The sequence below is a fragment of the Achroia grisella genome, unplaced genomic scaffold, assembly GCF_030625045.1.
Source record: "Achroia grisella isolate CSIRO2021 unplaced genomic scaffold, CSIRO_AGI_Agris_v1 utg1096, whole genome shotgun sequence".
Lineage (NCBI taxonomy): Eukaryota > Metazoa > Arthropoda > Insecta > Lepidoptera > Pyralidae > Achroia > Achroia grisella.
Genome location: NW_026712575.1, coordinates 512632 through 528366, shown reverse-complemented (window position 1 = coordinate 528366; position 15735 = coordinate 512632). Strand labels below are relative to the sequence as shown.

Genomic DNA, 15735 nt, shown 5'->3' with positions numbered 1-15735 from the left:
GTCTTGCATCTTTTTACTTTACCATTTGTGGCGAATCTCTTGGGAACATTCCAACGACGCTTTTGTGCTAATAATTAGCGAACTAGATGTAGGCATTTTAACGATGGTTTTGGACATTGCCACTTTCTTCTCTTTGGTGTTATACTAGACCTCATGTGAAGTGCTAAAATTAATAAAAAAATATTGCGTATAAACTAAATTTGTTTTTAGTAATATTCGTAAAAGTGGGTTTGCATGAAGTTAGTTTAATTTATTTCGAATCTACCACTCATATATTACTATACTATACAACTATGTATTTAAGTTACTGTCTAACGGAAACTTGATAGGGAGTGTTATAATAAAAAAAATAAGAGATACATAATCTCACTCTCTCTCTAACTCCGACTACTAGACGACCCAGAGGCCTAAACCGGTGCCTCTATATCCTGTATGTATCCTTAATTTTGATGATCACTATAAACAATTTTTACCAATTCATCTTCTAAATGCAATAAGTTAATTACAAGACAATATATGCAGTTACTGATAAAAAACTAGTCTGAGTATGAGATTCTAAACACTAAGGTGACGTAAAAGCACAAAGTAAAACCTGCGATGTCATTGAAATAAAATCACTATATATATTAAGGCAGCGGTGAATATTATTGCTCTGTCACTACATTAAGATGGTCCAAAATATTATAAATTTAAAGCCAAGTTAATAGAGATCTCATATACAAATGCGGTAAACCCAATACAGAATAAATTCTTAATATAAGTGTTCTACCTTCTCATTTCACTAATAAATTGTGTTACTATTTCATAATTAGTAGGGGACTTGAATATCTTACGGAAAACGAAAACGTTGTGGTTGTCGTATTTCGTAACAATATGTTTGTACCTCATCCGGAAGTTTTCTTCTGGGTGAATGCCGCGTCTATTACAACGTCTCACTTATAAAGTCGAAATAATTATAGAGAAAGATGATAATGTTATGCTACTAATAAAAAAATATTATAAGCCACAAAGACACAACGCAACTTTTTATAACCAATTAATTTTATTTCAGTTAGATATTGACTATCACAATAATTTTATAAAATTTGAATATGCTTTTATAAATTTAACGCGGTAATTATGTTTACATTCATTCTCGTTATTGTATTGTATTAAAGATATGTATTAACCGTGATTGAACGGTTGAACCGGTTGAACGCAGCAGAAATATCAATTAAATATGAAACTTAGTAAGATCATATCCTGTCGTTTCTTTAGTATTACGTGTTAATGAAATTACTCAAATCAAAATATTTTTTATGATATATATTGGCAAGTGTTTATAAGTATTTTTAGCCAAGAAACCTGACGGGAAACTTGACTCTTAAATTTATAGAGTGTAGATATAGTTTTACAGATTAATACTAAAATTGAATTAACAGAACAAACAAAAAGAAAATTATTGTAAATTATTTTCTCAAACAATGTTTATGTATAGATCGTACTGATTGGCAGGAGAATATTGGTTTATTGTGCGATCTTTGTCCTATAACAGCAACAAAATAAAAATGAAAATTCAACGGTCTTGGGAGACCAAGTCCCAACGTATCGAAACGAAAGCAAACAAAGAAACACTAACGCACACACGCACATTACCTAACAAGAACTGCGAAATTCATTGCTCGGTGTACTGTGGCTGCAATAAATCAGCCTAGGTTTACTAGATAAGGAGATCCATTAGATGCGTCTTCAAGTTTAAGACCGGTTCCAGAGTGTGCTGCGAGGGTTTATAAGCGGGTGTCTGGACAACGGTAGGCATTCCTGTGTCGTCAGCCCTGGACATCCGAGCCTTCACTATGTGGCAGATATTCGTGTTGGCCCTTCTCGGTTCTGCGGCTGCGCAGATTCCGTCTCTAGGATGGTGTCCAGATTTTCAGGTAATTTAATTATATGTTACTGTTTTTCTTCTATTTTTATTTTAATATGATTTATTTCACTTTGTTTTCGTATATTTAATATTGTAATAATAGACTAAATGAAAGTTTCTATATTTGTTAACAATCGTACTTAAATAGCTGAACTGATGACGTATGAAATTTGGTTTACAAATAAATCATATCTTACATTATACTATTATGTATAGGATACTTTTATCTGAAATAACGTTAGCAGCACCACGGGATTTAGCTATCACGTCCATAAATAAATTACTATACTAAAGTTACTTTAATTAAAAAGTTTTCTCATTTAATTCTCTTTATATATTATCTATTTAAAAATTACATTATCCTCAACTTCGATAATTTTAATTGTCCAGGACCTGGGGAGGCATCTATAAATTATTATCAGTTTATGCTTAAATTCTTAGAGACATTAAATAACACTACTCATATATAACAAACTCATAACTGTTCATTGTTTTTTATAAAAATATTTTCGGTGGTAAAAGAAATATTTAAATTTCTAATTTTTTTCTAATTACTTTCTTCTGCCCCTGCCAATTTTACAGAGTACAGATTTAATTAGAAACTATTGTCTCTTTTATAATGTTAAATGCAATAGTAAAACTTAGTTGATTGAAGACAACAAAAAACTGTTGTTTGGTTTTAAAAATATTCGTCAACTGATTAAACCTTTTTAACTTTTCCATAAAAAATTCCTTTTCGTTTTAGTTATTTTCTTAATTGGAGAGAAAATGACAAAAATGTATTATTTAAACTAATGAGGACAATATTAGATTTCATTAATAAAGAGGTAATATCATAAAAAAATTAACACACAACAACTTTAAGAAAAAAGATCTAAACGGTTCACATTATTGAAAGCAAAATTAATCTTATTTTCCTTTCAACTTTGAAGCGGTATCAATACATTATACTCTACCGCCATGTTCGACGTTATTCATTAAAAGTAAAATATACATATTTTTTTAAATACAGAATTGTACACGCAAAAAGCTTAACTATACATCTATAACGCAAATTTAATGAAGAAGCACACTTAATTGATAAGAAGTTACGAAGATAAAAAAAGTAGCTTGAACTCGCTATCTAAATTAATGTTAGGCATTGAAAGTAAAATTAATCAGCTTCAATATAGATCAGTTCAATCGATCTCACGGCTATATCTCAACCTTGACCTTAGATCTACAATTACATCGGATTGTAAATCTTATATAACATATCGCAGACAACAGGACCGGTCGGGTGCCGCGGTCATTAACACTCATTGGGCCGACTTTCATTTTCAGTTATCGCCTTTGGCATCAAGTTTTCTATTACACGATTCTCAGTCATTGCCTTACTGTATATTGACCGTGGTTATGCCTGCTGTGAATCTTCCGATCAAATAAAAAAAGAATTTATATAGTTTCAATTTATCATTTTTTTCTAAGTATATCGTCATATTTACAGTGTAAATTTAATTGTCAAGAATTAATAAATGACTCGGTTTTTACTGTTTAAAAATCATACAATATTCTACAATTTTATGTATTTATATGAATACATAAAGTTTAGAGTTAATACCTACTAGAATTTCGAGAAATTTATATTTAGTGAATACACCTAGGTTGCTTTTAAAGTAAACTATTTTGATATTTACAAGAATCTAAACTTTTGTGACGGCCTTGGTGGTGTAGAGGTTTAGCACAACTTCTAATGGGCGCTGGTTTGATTCCTCGTACGGTGTAAACGTTTGTATTTATGAGTACGATTGTGTGTGTCGGTCTAAGTATTTTCTATATGTATATTATGTACGTATTTACAAAAAATATATATATCTAAGTATATAGTCGGCAGTCTAGTACCCATACCACAAGCTCTGCTTACTATGGGATTAGATGACGCTGTATTAATTGTACCGGCTTATTCATTTATCTAAATTATTATATTTAAGCGACGGTTTTTTTCCATACAGCCAATGGCTAACTTCAGCATGAACCGCTTCCTCGGAACGTGGTATGAAGCCGAGCGATACTTCACCGTCAGCGAGCTGGCTAGCCGCTGTGTCACCACCAACTACGTGAGCACCCCCGAAGGCAGGATACTGGTCGCCAACGAAATCATTAATTACTTGTTAGTATTCTTGTCCTAAACTAATATTATGAACAGGAAAGACTTGATTTTTTTGTTTGTAATGCACGAACTAAAAACTTATCGATTTAAACCTAAAGGTCATCAGAGAGTAAAATGTGTATTTTATACTCGAATTGCCTACAATCATTGCCAATATGATATAGTGCAATACAGTACAGGTACTTTTTCCAATCGTTAATCACATGATAGAAAACATCGATCACAAAGCATTAGAGCCTTCACACATTTATCAAATGCAGCAATCGAACGAGTACAACAATCGTCTCACTGAACCTAATAATGCGTGAGCTCACTTACTCTTCTTACATTATCTTACAGAACCTCTCTCATAGATACATGTAATTTCCAGTGTCCCTTGATTTCATGCTCGTACCGAACACAATTTGTGACGGCCCTCTGTGGCCTAGCAGTTTAACACATCTTACTGTACTGTATTATATTATTGTATGTGTACTGTATTCGTCTGGGTATATTCTATGCATACTTATTATGTATTTACAATAAAAAAATGTGTTTAAGTATTTATAGTATATCAGTTGTATAGTACCCATAAAACAAGCTCTGCTTACCTTCAGACTAGATGGCCCTGTATGAATTTTCCAGGGTTATTATTATTAACTATATTAATACTATTATTATTATTATTATATCTTATAATGACAAGTCAGATTTGACGTCAAGGGCCTGTATACTGTAATTAACTGATTTAACTTATAATTTGTTTAAAATATGTTATTATTATGCAAATACTATATCTAATCATAAGTTATTAATTTCTTGTTTTCGAACCATGCCAATACTGTTGGCCGCAGCTGGCCCAGTCATTAGTCCTGAGATACAAATACTCTTATATACTTTACCTATTACTGAACATAAAAATAAAGCATTAACATTTCCTATAGCAGTTGGCTGTATAGACCTGATTTAAGGACAATAAAATATGCCGCATACGTAGTCACTTTAATATTATTATATTTCTCTAAAAAATAATTATTACAAAATTTTATATACTATATAATAATATAATTTCATTACGTTTTGATTGAATTTGTAAATTGTTTTCTTGGAAAATGTAGCAATTATTATCTTCAGGACTGGGGTGAAACGGGTGATGGAAGGCAGTCTTCAAATGATCGGCCGCGAAGGCGAAGGTCGTATCATGGTGAAGTACTCTTCCCTACCTCTGCCATATGACTACGAGTACAGTATTTTGGACACAGACTATGACAGCTTTGCAGTCATGTGGTCTTGCAGCGGTTTGGGACCAGTTCATACTCGTAAGTTTATATATTACATTTTAAAGTCTGCGTAACGGTTGATTGCTATAAACTAAAAAAGTACAGCGCATAAGTAAGAAAGTAATTTTTGCTAAATTGAAAACGAAATGTACATTCTATGTGATTGTATTCCACTACGCCGAAGAAAAAAACATCGCATCCAAGATTATCATTAAATTCCTACCTTTGAAGGTAGTGAACTATAAAGTCTGTGAACATAATAAATATCTGAAGATACAGTGTCACATACTGGTAATTAATAATAGCCCAAGAAATCCAATGAAAAAGGTTGAATGCTTAAATAATTACAGTACTGAAACTTGGCAATATGTAAACATTTAACCGAATTTAGAAAAAAAAGTAAATACTATCTGTATCGATTTTTCAAACCTGAGCTATTCTGAATTGAACTTCATCTTATAGTCTAAACCGTTAATTGCGGATAAGCTGTTAATATCAGGAAACTTCTTAATTTCGACAAGAAGTATATTAGTATGCGAATATCAAATGAGTACTTGTTAATAAATTTTGGACCAAATAATTGCTAGACTACATATAGATTTAACCTAAAATACTAATATTTAATACTTATACCATTTTTCATCGTCGGAAAAAATCCTTGTATACTTGTGAAACTAATAATTAGATTAAGCGGAGTATTTAACAGAATTTCAATTACTTGATCCATAGTCAAAACATTGTCTTGATGCACCTATAAATGATATAGTTACTATTCTTTGCCCATCATTTTATAATATAGACATACTGAAATAATATGAAGAAAAATTTTGTTAACAGAAAGTGCATGGTTATTAACACGTGATAGACTGGCGGCTGCGAATATAATGCAGAGGGCATACGCTGTTCTCGACAAGTATAAGATCTCCAGAGCTTTCTTCGTAAAGACCAGTCAGGCCGACTGCACTGTGTTGCCCGACCCTGCCGCTAGTCCCATATCAGGAAAGAACTCAGGATTAGTCAACGAAGCTGCAAAAGAACTCGATGAAATTGAAATACCCGCATCTGAACCTGTTAAGGTAACGCAATCTTTAATCTAAATATTTAAGTTTAAATATGAAATGAGTAATGATAGTGAAGTGACTTGTAATTTCGCAACCTAACCTAACCGAAAGGGAAAAAACTAAAGTATCAGGCCTGTCAATTAAAACATATAATGGCCTGTTAAAAAAAAACATATAATTATATTTATTATATAATTTTATTTGTTTTCTTCTGTTCGTGTGTGTGTGACTGAACTCTTGCTAAACAGTACTAGAGTTCCAAATTTGTTTAAAAATATGCCACCGATACGAATATACCACGTTCAGGCTGAACATAATTTAGCACATGCTAGTTAAATATAATTTTTACTTAATGAGCTTTTCTTAATTAATAATAATTGAATAATGCACCCGCCTGCGGCACTGCGTCTAACGGTTAACGCTGGCGAGGCACCAGTGGAAACTGATTAGATGGCTATGAGGTCGGGACAGTAAGCCCATCGTAGCGTATTCATCAGTCCATATTGCTAACAATCCCCTTCATCCTCGTGATGTGAGTTTAATATTAATCATTATTTTTCAGGCAAGCGAAATTCCACAAAACAAATTGCCGGTCAAAGCATCCGAACCAGAGGTAAAGGCACAACAGGTTCCCGAAATTATTTTATCCGAATCAGAAAAGATCGAAGCAGAGAAGGAGAAATCAGCGGGCCCTGTAGTAGAGGTACAGCCGAAGGTGGCCGAGAAACTGAAAGAAAAAGAACCAGTGAAAGCTAAACAATCCTGATTATTTTGCCTCATCAGGAATTAGACGTAGTCTTTAATTGTGATCAGCCGTGTGACGCTTCTCTAACACGATAGGGCTACATTACCAAATAAGTACATACAATCGAAACTCGATATTCGGACAATCGATTTCATTTGAGTATCGAATAGTTATAGTCGCAATAGTCACTACATTTGTAACGAAAGGGGAATCAGTTTGAAAATAAATGATAAATAAGATAATATACGTGTTTCATTGCGTCAAATTCTGAATGTACATTCACCTTAAGTATCTATCTAGGTATATAAATAACATAGTAAAGTTACTGTGTCTATAAAAATATAATACTATTAAGATTGTGAGTTGTGAGCGATTTGTGAAAATTCTTTTAGTGTTGGAATGCTCATGTATCTAGGAAAGCTATAAGGTTATATAACATCACGTTACATCCAGTGGGAGATAGACGTGCGATGAAAAAGGTAATAAATAATATTTCGAAAAGCATATACACACCTGTATCTTTTTGTTTCTTCTACCTTCTTCAAAATATTCTTCTTCATAGCTTAAAACATTTCGACATCTTGCTGTATCTACTGTGGCTTATGGCACTTGTACAAATAGAAACCTACCAAAATAAAAAAATCTATACTCAATTGTAGGTATGTTTATTTAAATTAAAATATAGGTAAGTACTATTATTGTCATTATTTATTCATTCCAAAAGCAAAAAAGAATACCTGACAGTAATCTGCGTTTAGCCCTTTTGTTTCGATGACAGTGTCGGTAAGTAGTTAAGTACTTACAGCGCTCAGTAGCATTCATTATAGGGCGATATATTCCACAAAAAAGAAATAATTTAATTTATATTTTCTATACTTAATAACATAACAATACTTAAATATGTATTATATGCTGTGTTTCAATTTTATTAGCAATTAAAATAAAAGGATAAGCATATAGCCCTCTAAAATGCGTCTATCAGAAAGATAAAATCGATATGCCCGTGAGGTGAGTTATCTTTCTAAACTTAATTTCAAAAATACAGAAAAAAACAAATCATCACAACTGCTATCCCAGTCAATCGACGTCATGATAAACGCAACACATTAGCTGGGTATAATTGAATCCAACGTGGCCGGACTACTCCTCGATAAAGATGTTATAGTTTTTAAATTATACAAAAAATAATTATTTTAAATAATTACTAATAATAATAATTGCTATACTTATTAATAATTAATAAAAAAATAGTCATTATTGAAATAGTACACAACAAAAGAATTGGGTCTGATTGTGTTGGTCAGGCTGTTACTGAGCACCCACTCCCGGCCGCTATCCCACTACTGCCCGATACGGGGACTTTTGGCTGCTGGGTTTCCCCTCTGGCCCGGTTCGCCCCTCCTTAGTGAACCTGCACCCCCCAGACTCCTCCGGGGGGTCCATATTAATACCGGGCTTAGTGTGGACGTCCAGTCAACATGAGCCACTCAGCACCAGGACTCCCGACCTCAAACCATCCTCCAGTTCCAACCTCCGAGTAGCCGGATTACAGGAGACGCCACGCTCCCGGTGAAGTAATCGAGTAAAATTAAGAATCACTAGCCAGTTAAAAGTAGTGCGTTCAAATATTATTAAAATTATAATATTTTTATTATTGTTATTTGATATACTTTCTCCTTTGTTTCTATATTTAATCAATTTTGTCGAATATTATTACAAAAATAACAATATAAATGAAAATTATACGAAATAATTTAAAAAGCAGCATGCGCGCCATCTCTTATAAACTAATGTAACTAGATAGGACGAGTTATGGATCTCGTGACTAGCCGCTGTTATAGAGGGCGTTCTTCACTATTTCATTCCGACTCCTCAAATGTATTTTAAATGAAAACAATAGCTGTTTTTAAATCTCTTCAACATTACTTTTTATGCAGCTACGTGAAACAATAATAAAAGTTAGTTAATAATATTTATTAATTAGTATTCCTAATATGAAATATTCAACAAAAACTTTGTCGTTTTGCATTTAAGTGTAAATTAGACATATTATATCAAAGTTACCTTTCTAGTGAGTAACTTTTTTCTAGAGAAAATGATTGAATGATGAACCCCTGTACTAATTGCTATAATTGAATAGGCTGGTTGGACACCTACCAGAAAATGATGATGAAAAGATGATGTATGTGATGTACTGAATAACTTTAATGACAATGAAAAATTTTGCTACAATTTTATTTAATAAAGCCAAATTAGTTAAATAATACTTATGTATATAATGTGACCTAAAGTTAGGTCACACTATATAGGCATTTTTACGTTTTCTCTAGATTTTGAAAGGTAATTAATTAACATTAAAATTAAAGCTCACATAATCACGGTTAGTTTGTGTACAAATAAAATAAACAGGGAAGTAGCGAAAATCTTAAACTCACATTATTTATGTCCAGCTTCTCCAATTTTTATTAGAGAATAAAATTTAGATATGACACTCGTTTTTTCTTTAAAGTTCGAAGTAAGACAAGTAAGATTTCTTTTTTTTTTTATTGATGACAGATGTCAATCGCTTGACAACTTTTACGGCTCTGGACCCCCGTGATTACATATTGTACTTAACCTAAAGTAAAAATATGATATAGGAAGGAAAAACGTATATATTATCTTATCTATGCTTATATATAGATTGGACAAAATTATTCATCCCGGTATATAATTATATAAATTAAATTAAAACAATGACAAATAAAAAAATACCTGAATTAAAAATATGTTATATTTTTCATATTTTATATAAATTAAATAACACATCGAACTTGTACAAACACCGTTAAATCTTAAAATGTGTGATCTGCAGTAGCTGTAAATTTTTTTTATCAATTTTGATTTTAATATATCTATATGAATACTAATATTACAAAGAGGTAAAGTTTGTGACTTAAGATTATCAGAGTAATTTCCGGTACTACTGATGCAATATTAAAAATATGTTATATTATATTATCTGTGTTAAGGGTAAACAGTTTAGGTATATACCATATGATGTCAATAAGAGAATAGGTAAATGTGACGCAGATGAATTTGCGCGGGAAAGCTATTATAAGAAAAATGATAAATTGATACAAATAAAAATAAATCTAAATTTATTATACAATGTTCACTGTTACACAACTTTTTTAAAAAACCTTACAAACATATTAAAAGAAAAGTTATTAATATAAGTTTTTACCTTTTCGTAGGATTATCCATGTGTAGGGGAAAGCTCATCGGCAAAGTTTATAAGAGAATACCCGTGTGAAGTCTGTTTAGTTTGATATAGTTCTACTCTAGAGTCGACGTTAGACCGGTCAGTGACTACACGGTTATCGAGATCTTGTATAAAAGTATTAAATTTACAAATAAACACCACACAGCCACTTCCTGAACATACGATATTCAAGGTGAGTTCATAATTTTATTTAAGGCCAGTTACATTCGATTCTTTGGTTCTTTTCAAATATTTAAAATTATTAATTTAATATATGAGATATATTTATTTTTCATATTTTTAGTTATAATTAAAAGTAAGTATCTATGAAGTTTAGAAATTTAAAGCTAACTGTATAATATTAAAATTGCAATACATACATTTATTTTCAGATATATGGTGTTTTTTAGGTTTTTAAGTTTTAAAAATAGACGAGTATTTTTACATGTATTCTAAATCGAGACAAATCTATAAAACCTTACAGAACGTTTATTTTAATATTCAGCTACTTATAAATTAAATGTAAGATCTTTGTAAATTTACTTTGTTGTGATAAAAAGGATTATATTCATTTAATATATTTTTTATTTAGTAAAAATATTATTGCAGAGTGCTCCGATTTTGATGGTTCCTATTTTATTACAAAGCATGCGTAATGTAACCTATCGGTATAACTGTTTACCTATAAATCACCATTATGATTATATTATATAATACATACAACTATACAGTTCCATTGCAGACATGGTTTGTGCTTAAAAGAGTCCGAATTAAACATTAATCTTTTAGCAACAAAATGGATAGACATAATACTTATTATTAAATACTAATACTATAAATGCAAATATGTCTGTTAATCTATCTGTCTGTTTCTTTGTTACCTTTTCGCCTTTATACGGCTGAACGGTTCTAAATGAAATTATATTCTATTTATATATAGGCTACCGTATTTATTAAAAACAGACGTAATCGCGGAAAAAATACTTATAACTAATATCTTAATTTAAATAATTAAGTATTACTGCATATATATTTATACAGCAAGGTCACATAAGCTCGTCAATTTGACGTTTAACTCATTTTAACCAAATTTTTATTGTATAATATAAACACATGAAGGTCGAGGTTCCGCCTAAATTAATTATTTATTTTATTTAATAATAGTTATTTAGTTTGTATACGTTATTATTAAATTATATAATAAATCCCTAAGAACTCATAACATACTCAAGTGGTTACATTTATATTCCATGTTATCTGAAACATTACTGTCATACCAAATTGCATCTAAGTCATAACTTCTAATCTTCAACATGCCATACTAAATTAGTCTGTGAAATAGTTTAAAAGATGGAAATGTATGTACAATAGGTAGGAAATAGGCTAGGTACTGCGAAATGACAAATACACACAAATTCTAACCTGCATGTCTAAACAATCTAGGATGAATGCTTTCAATTACATCACGGAACAATTAGATGGCTTTCTGTCGAGGTCCTGGGAGATAAGCATGAGCTAAAATACTTTAGCGATCCCAAAGTATTTTAGCTCATGCTTATCTTCTTGAAAGCGCCTGAATCTTATTAGGTTCAGACGATAGAACACTGTATTTAATTGTACTGCCTATAATACGGGGTTACTTAGTTTAAATTGTTTAAATAAAGTTTATACTTCTTATTTAGCTTTATTTATATTTCTTATCTCAGCCTCAAAATTTTTTTTAATTGTTCAATTGAACAGAGTATATCTCTGTTCGATTGATCAATTTAGAAAAATGTATCAGTGCTACTGCTAGGTAGCACAAGAATCCTGGAGACTGACAAACAATAATATTTTCTATATTGAAGTGTTATAACGTCGAGAATATGAACCGGGGTTTCAAAAGCTAATATTCCTACTTAAATATACAAATTGCCTTTTCAATTCTATTATCTGTCACTATCCCTTATAGCTGGCAGCTTTACATATTATCGACAATAGCAGCAGGCCAGTTTCCCGTTAGACGATACCGTAAAAGCCGGACCTAGTAAGGATACTTGTCCCAGTTTTCTTTGCTATGCAATTTCCCTCTCTTGTATTTACGAGTTATGCTCATTAACGGTATGTTCACCTCGTCTCGGTCAGTTATTACCTCTTCACTTTATAAAGTCGATGCACTCAAGATCTTATTCGAAATGACTTGAACATCTTGAACATATACCTCGTTTTCATTTGTGCAAAACGTACATAAATAATAATGCATTATATAAGTTGCATAGAATATTTTTTCCATGCTACGATACATTTCTTATAGAAACCGTTTATATTTATATTCTACCAGTAATCCGCCCCGGCTTCGCACGGACCCAATATTTGTTAACGAATTTTTAAGAGATGGATTCATATCATGTTTATTGTTTTTATATTTGGCAATATAGCATTATTTTAGAAGAAATTTGATTACCATAAAAAGGATTATAGTGAGTTAACCATATGTTCGTCGCACTTTTTTTTAGAACTTTTAAAGTAGAACAATTCTGACAAACATACATATTTCTTATTTTAACCGTTTACCCAACGCACGCAGCGGAGGCACTGAAAAGAAATATTTTTTGTCACATTTTTCATCGCTAATATACCTTTCAAACAGTGAAAGAATTTTTTAAATCGGATTAGCAGAACTGGAGGTTACCCTGAACAATCAAACATATAAACTTTATCTCTTTATAATATTAATATAGAAGTATAGATTGTCATACATAAGCATTATATAATTAATTAAGTAAGAGGGGCTTTGTCTTTAAGACTAATGATAGAAGGGGGCATATAGCGCATTTTATGATGTTTATGGTACTGATCAAACAAACGATAGATACACTTTATGTCTTTAGGCAGAAGTGCAGCCATACTACCTTTATCAGATGAACTACCCAATTAGATTGTTCGACATTCTAGTAGTGTGGTAAAAAATATTAAAGCATTGACTTCCATCGTGTCATGATCTTAAAAACAATAATTTTCATTTCAGATGTCCATATTGCGGGCTATTGCGGTGTTCCTATGCGGGTTACGGCTATGCAGATCACAATTGGCTTTCCCAGGAAACTGTCCAGATATTAGCGCGATGGTGGACTTTGATCCTACTCGGGTAATATATTTTAATCAATATGTTGCTATACATTGCTGCACTGAAATCATCACATACTTTGGTTTCTTTAAAACACTCGTAAGAATAAATTACGTTTGCGCAATTTGGGAATGTGTTAGTGTTATAGGGGTCCTAGGACCATACATATCTCCTTATTGTTATAGGGGCCTAAACCATACAATAATAATGAAAACCATTCGCCTGTAAGCAACGCTAAAATGCCAGCTTATAATAACACTATTGGTGCTTTAAATAAAGCATCTTTATAACTGAAAGACATATTAATACTCCACAGAATAAATATATAAGACAATAATGTTCACATAGATGATAATATAAAACTCTTTTACAATAAGCGGTAAGAGAGATACAGAAATAAATTATATAAATTTTTCTTATTAATATTTACAGTACACGGGAAAATGGTATGAAGCTGAGAAGTATTTCTTCTTATTTGAGTTCGGGGGCAAATGTGTGACGGCCAATTTTGAAACCAAGGACGATGGAATTATGACAGTAACCAACAAACAGCTAAGTAGTTTGTATGTATTTACTGATATTTATATTAACTTCGTTGTACACTTCATGTATTTATTTACTTCACATCAGTCAAAAAAATATAATATGTATAGCTGTATAGAATTTAATTTATGAAACCTACGTAAAAATTGTACTTCCGTTGTGTTCTAGAAGCAATTTAGAAATGTAACATTTCTTATAAAATTATTTATAGTCGTAAATTTAGAAACCGATAATTCAACAACAATCTTTACTAATACTTCTAAGATACTTATCTATGAAAAAAAGTGTAACAGGTACATTGTTTACTCTTTATATATGTAAATCAATCGATCACAAGTCAGGTAAACAAAATCGTAAGCCGAAACTTGTTGTATTTCCTAAAGATATAATATTATGTGACAGAATGAGATTTTTGATAAAAACAATGTTTTTGAAGTTAGGTTAAGTTGGTTGCATCCACTTATTTTACTTTAGGCGAAATTAAAGGTAAAACAAATAATGTACTTATTTCCTCCACCGGCTTATTGAAACTATATATTGTTTTCCAAATTCCAGCACGGGCATACAATCAGAGATTGACGGCGAAGCTACCCAGATAAGCCGATCAGACGAGGGCAAGTTGTCCGTTCGTTTTCCCTCACTACCCGTCAACGTTGCGGCACCATATTGGGTCGTAGATACTGACTACGATAACTATTCTATTATTTGGAGTTGCAATGACTTCGGACTCTTCCATACTCGTAAGTGTTATTTTAGAATTACAGTTTTCTTTATTACATTCTGGCTCTTTAACCAATACCTTTATATAGTGTACGTATATCATACGTACGTCATACGGACTTGATAACACAACAAACTTACCTGTATATTAAAGTGAATTACGGTGTATATTAAGGCTTTATTGATTATCGTTCTGCTTATCGCATGTTTGAATTAATTTTAGAGTGTCTAAATAATAATAAAGTCACAAATATATAGCAATTGCATGCCCATTTTAATTTGTATTTTGACATAATCTTTATCTGAATATATACAATAATCATCTGCCGATTGATCTTATGGTTATCTGATAAGTTTAACTGGAGCATTATGAAGACAATTAATAAGTTATTTATTTAAGAAACTGATTGCACACTTAGCCATTACCTATATATATATAGGTCATATTATTATGTCTAGATAATTCAGTCAAAAAATATGAAATTTTCAGGTAACTCATGGATATTGACCAGAGAAAGAAATCCACCGCTATCAGTAATGGAGAAAGTCTACAAATCACTGGATAAGAACAATATTAACCGCTCTTATTTCCTCAGAACAGATCAGTCTAATTGCGTGGAGGATGATAAGTAAAATCATAAAATGATCATGAATTAATCAGCTACATATATTGAAACATTTTCGTATTTAGAACTGTTGTTATTTCTAATAGCTTAGAATTTTTATCAATCTATTTGAAATAACAACAGACAAATCCAAAATGAAAATGCTATGTACGATTTTTATAAGAAATGAACCCTAGTACTTAATATTTTCATGCATTTATTATTGTTAAGGAGATACGAGCTTCCATTTTCATGACCAATATTTTTAATTAAATGCTTATGAAAATGGACGCGTCGTACTGTAAGATTTAAACATTTTATAATATCATAGTATATAATGTAAATTCTATGAATATACTATTATTGATGTTGAAGTGTCTTCATTAACTAAAATTAT

At 31.3% G+C, this 15735-nt stretch overlaps 2 protein-coding genes across 2 annotated transcripts; both read left to right on the top strand.

The window, feature by feature from the left end:
- Positions 1-1775: 1775 nt before the first annotated feature.
- Positions 1776-7362, top strand: LOC131849049 (apolipoprotein D-like). Its single transcript, XM_059199039.1, has 5 exons — positions 1776-1916; positions 3898-4055; positions 5169-5353; positions 6152-6390; positions 6938-7362. Exons 1-5 carry the CDS (start codon positions 1836-1838, stop codon positions 7139-7141), a joined length of 867 nt encoding a protein of 288 aa, XP_059055022.1. The 5' UTR covers positions 1776-1835; the 3' UTR covers positions 7142-7362.
- Positions 7363-10437: 3075 nt separating this feature from the next.
- LOC131849059 (apolipoprotein D-like) lies at positions 10438-15707 on the top strand. Its single transcript, XM_059199049.1, has 5 exons — positions 10438-10557; positions 13372-13491; positions 13903-14033; positions 14569-14753; positions 15224-15707. The coding sequence occupies exons 2-5, from the start codon at positions 13372-13374 to the stop codon at positions 15364-15366; spliced, it is 579 nt and encodes a 192-aa protein (XP_059055032.1). The 5' UTR covers positions 10438-10557; the 3' UTR covers positions 15367-15707.
- Positions 15708-15735: the final 28 nt, after the last annotated feature.

Excerpts from the sequence above, each read along its gene's own strand:
- LOC131849049 (XM_059199039.1), top strand. The coding sequence starts at position 1,836 with ATGTGGCAGATATTCGTGTTGGCCCTTCTCGGTTCTGCGGCTGCGCAG. Across the intron at positions 1,917-3,897 it reads GATGGTGTCCAGATTTTCAG|CCAATGGCTAACTTCAGCAT; the intron begins GTAATTTAATTA and ends TTTTCCATACAG. Across the intron at positions 4,056-5,168 it reads AACGAAATCATTAATTACTT|GACTGGGGTGAAACGGGTGA; the intron begins GTTAGTATTCTT and ends TATTATCTTCAG.
- LOC131849059 (XM_059199049.1), top strand. The coding sequence starts at position 13,372 with ATGTCCATATTGCGGGCTATTGCGGTGTTCCTATGCGGGTTACGGCTA. Across the intron at positions 13,492-13,902 it reads TGGACTTTGATCCTACTCGG|TACACGGGAAAATGGTATGA; the intron begins GTAATATATTTT and ends TAATATTTACAG. Across the intron at positions 14,034-14,568 it reads AACAAACAGCTAAGTAGTTT|CACGGGCATACAATCAGAGA; the intron begins GTATGTATTTAC and ends TCCAAATTCCAG.